The following is a 3,363-nucleotide window of genomic DNA, read 5'->3' on the forward strand; positions in this document are numbered from 1 at the left end:
GCTGCTCAAAAAGGGTCATGTAAGGCCCAATACATCCTCTTTTGCCTCGTCTATGACCTTGGTGCTGAAGAAGGCTCGTCTTCATGACAGACAGGCCTCCGAGTCCATGAACGTGTGCTCCCATGGTCGTGTGGGAACTGCCAATGGAAGATATAATCCAAGCTTCCTTTGACTAACTATGTTTGTACTGTATAACTCGCAGCCTCGTGCCACTCATTGTGGACTTGTTTGATCAAACATGTGTGGTTCGGTATTTAACCAATTTGGACTTGCGATCGGGGGGTGAAGGGTCCTCCCGCCCTCCTTCCTCCTTTAGTTAAGCGAATGACTTCCTTGTCTGCCTTTGGGCTTGCCTCCACAGTTTCGTAGACGGAATGGGGGGTGTACATTGCTTCCAATGCTTGTCGCACATACCTTTTCTATAGTCAGGCTATCTTTTGATGTACATATGTGAGCATCTTTTCATATACCATTAGGAAGGCAACACACATATGTCTGCTTGAGAATTCCCAAAAGGGGAATGCCCAACAAAGAGCCCTTACACACCCTTTTTAGGAAATTTCTCAAAGGAATGCCCTAAAAAGGGTCCTTACTTGCACCTTTTTTGGGAAAATTCCTGAAAGAAATGCCCCAAAAGAGCCCTTACTTGATTAGAGTGCTAGCTGCATTGTTCTCTTTTTCCTCCTCGTTAAATGAAAAATGAAAACCCTACAATTTCATTGACAGAGTATAGATCTGACATTGGATTGTCCATATCGTTGTACTTGGGGAAACTTGGTGGCGTATATCGTTGTCCATATCTGCGAGTCAAGCTGGGCTGATTATATTATAATAATAAATATATTATGTTATATATGCATAATAATAAATATATTATGTATATACACATATTATATGTAATATATATTATATTATATATAATATATATTGTATGTAATATATATTATATATATACATGGGTCAAGCCGGGCTGCCACTCTGTTCAGGTTAAACTTGGGACCTAATTTATAGGCTCAAGCCCGGCACATGACCGGCTGGGCCGGGCTGCCCAACTCATTATCCACCTTTACTTACAATTGCACTCACCTACAACCAAACATGGTAAGAATCAAAAGGGGTTGGACGCCTGAATCCTTGAAAATGTTACTCATGCATTCAAACAATAGAAGGAATCCACAACTCCTGTGAGATGAAACCAAACAGCCCTTAATTTAATTCTTAGTGTTCTGGTTTGATCGAACTTGGCTTGGTTTAGTGGAATTAGGTTCGAGCTCAAGCTCGTTGACTTCATCTGTACTGGGTTTGACACTGACGCGCGCGGGAACAAGGTAATCTCATACTGGATCACTTATGGTAGCGTAGTCCAGTACCCAAGGAACTGGAGCTCCAGATGCCGGTCTATGCTGCATCTGTGATGGATCATCTATCCTCTACAGCACGGCCTCACAAAACGGCCCAACATGCACGGAAGAAGCTTCTAGACCATGACTTCTCATAAAATTTGGCCACCTCTGCCACTTTGTTTGCTGAAATTGCTCTGTAACCCCACACTTCACCGGCTTTCCTCCTGACGAGATCCCACTCTTCTACCCCCAAATTAGGGTTTTCTGTATCAGACCAAAAATGGCGGACGGCTTCTTTGGCAACCCATTTCGGCGCTTCTTATGGGACCCCACCCTCTTGGGCGTCTCCTCTCACTCTGCCCTCGCTGATTGGTTCGAAACCCCCACCACCCACGTCCTCAAGATCAACGTCCCGGGTACGATTCTATCCCTAACCCTAATCCTAGTTTTGGTTTTCTGTGTTGAATTGTGGGGTCTTATTCTGTTGTTGTTTCTTCTTTTTTTGTTACCTCTAGGGTTTCACAGGGATGACATAAAGATTCAGCTGGAAGCGGGGAACGTCCTGCAGGTGAGTGCGAAGGCCACAAAGCCGGAGGCTCCAGATGATGCGGTGTGGCACGTTAACGAGCGGGGCGGCAGCGAATTCTCACGGGAGTTCGTGTTGCCCGAGAACGCCAAGGTTGATCAGATCAAGGCCCATGTTGAAAACGGAGTGCTGACGGTCACCGTCCCGAAGGAAACCGTCGCGAAGCCTAAGGCCAGGAGCATCAGTATCTCCAGCAAGCTCTGATGAGGTCCCGCCTCTGATCTTTCCTTGTAGTGATATATCATAAGGGTGTTCGTGTAGATACGTGAAACTCTGAGCTAGGAATAAGTATGAGCTTGTGAATCATAGGTATACAGTTTGTGAATCGTCCTTTTTCTGTGTTTTTGTGCTAAGAAGAGGTATTCCAAAAAGAAACACAGTATGTGAGGTGGTTGATCGATAGCCCAAATTGAATTGCCCGAATAAATGGTCTATTAATTGGACACAATTTTCTTGTTAGTGTATCTTTTGGTTTAGCAATGCTAATAAAGACTTTCAGAAGGAACGAAAATTGTAAGTATATACGGAATTTGCGAGAAAGTGCATATATGAGTCCGAGTCACTTGTTTAAAGTAAGAATAGTTTATCAAGTCACAGACAGCCACAAGAGATAGAGTGATGATGGAGAATTTTAAGTTGAACATGCATGTAGATGGTAATTTTACTTGAGATCATTTGGGTGTTTCTCATAATTTCTTGTAGTTTTTGAATAGTTGATGCGATCTTGAGTTTGTATGTGTTTTAATAATGCGGGTGTGGGCTGTGAGCCATCTCTTTTGTTTAGTCTCTTTTGCTGAAAACCACTGTGGAGTGAAATGTAGTAAAAGAGAACCGGTCGAGAAACATCCATACTGCTTTTACGATGATATCTATACTAGAAAAAGCTGATCTTAATGGTGTATTAGTTCCCATAAATTTGAGAAAGGTGTGAAGTAACATTCCATTTTCAGGAATTTTGTAACTGAACGGTGCATTCCACAAGTCTTAATGGCAGGGCCCAAGATATCTATGGATGCCTCAAAAGTCTGATTCATACTGCTTTTACTATGGTATCTATACTAGAAAAAACTGATCTTGATGGTGTATTGATTCCCATAAATTTGAGAAAGGTGTGAAGAAACATTCCATTTTCAGGAGTTTTGTAACTGAACTGTGCATTCCACAAGGCTTAATGGCAGGGCCCAAGATGTCTATGGATGCCTCAAAAGTCTGATTCAATTGAAACCTTCCTTATTGTTTCTTGTGCTAGCTGCTAGACATTAACCCATCTCTGCTAAGAGCTAGACTTATCGAATTGCCTGTTATGGCATAATCCAATCTCATCTTTATAATTGCCTCATAACCATGGATTCTGGGCTTGACTCTAAGTGTTTCTCTTTCTGATTTATTATCTGCATTAATGGTTATAATTGGATTGGATTTTTCATTAGTATG

General features: G+C 42.2%; 1 protein-coding gene across 1 annotated transcript; it reads left to right on the top strand.

The window, feature by feature from the left end:
- The first annotated feature begins 1,512 nt into the window (after nucleotides 1-1,512).
- LOC149816668 (16.0 kDa heat shock protein, peroxisomal-like) lies at nucleotides 1,513-2,308 on the top strand. Its single transcript, XM_089987764.1, has 2 exons — nucleotides 1,513-1,759; nucleotides 1,859-2,308. Exons 1-2 carry the CDS (start codon nucleotides 1,624-1,626, stop codon nucleotides 2,131-2,133), a joined length of 411 nt encoding a protein of 136 aa, XP_089843890.1. The 5' UTR covers nucleotides 1,513-1,623; the 3' UTR covers nucleotides 2,134-2,308.
- Nucleotides 2,309-3,363: the final 1,055 nt, after the last annotated feature.

The sequence above is a fragment of the Nuphar pumila genome, chromosome 14 (assembly GCF_984573655.1).
Source record: "Nuphar pumila chromosome 14, dmNupPumi1.hap1.1, whole genome shotgun sequence".
Classification (NCBI taxonomy): Eukaryota; Viridiplantae; Streptophyta; class Magnoliopsida; order Nymphaeales; family Nymphaeaceae; genus Nuphar; species Nuphar pumila.

What these genes read in the sequence shown, in the direction of transcription:
- LOC149816668 (XM_089987764.1), top strand. Translation starts at nt 1,624, where the DNA reads ATGGCGGACGGCTTCTTTGGCAACCCATTTCGGCGCTTCTTATGGGAC. An exon ending in CCTCAAGATCAACGTCCCGG is followed by an intron (nt 1,760 to 1,858) that starts GTACGATTCTAT and finishes TGTTACCTCTAG; the next exon opens with GGTTTCACAGGGATGACATA.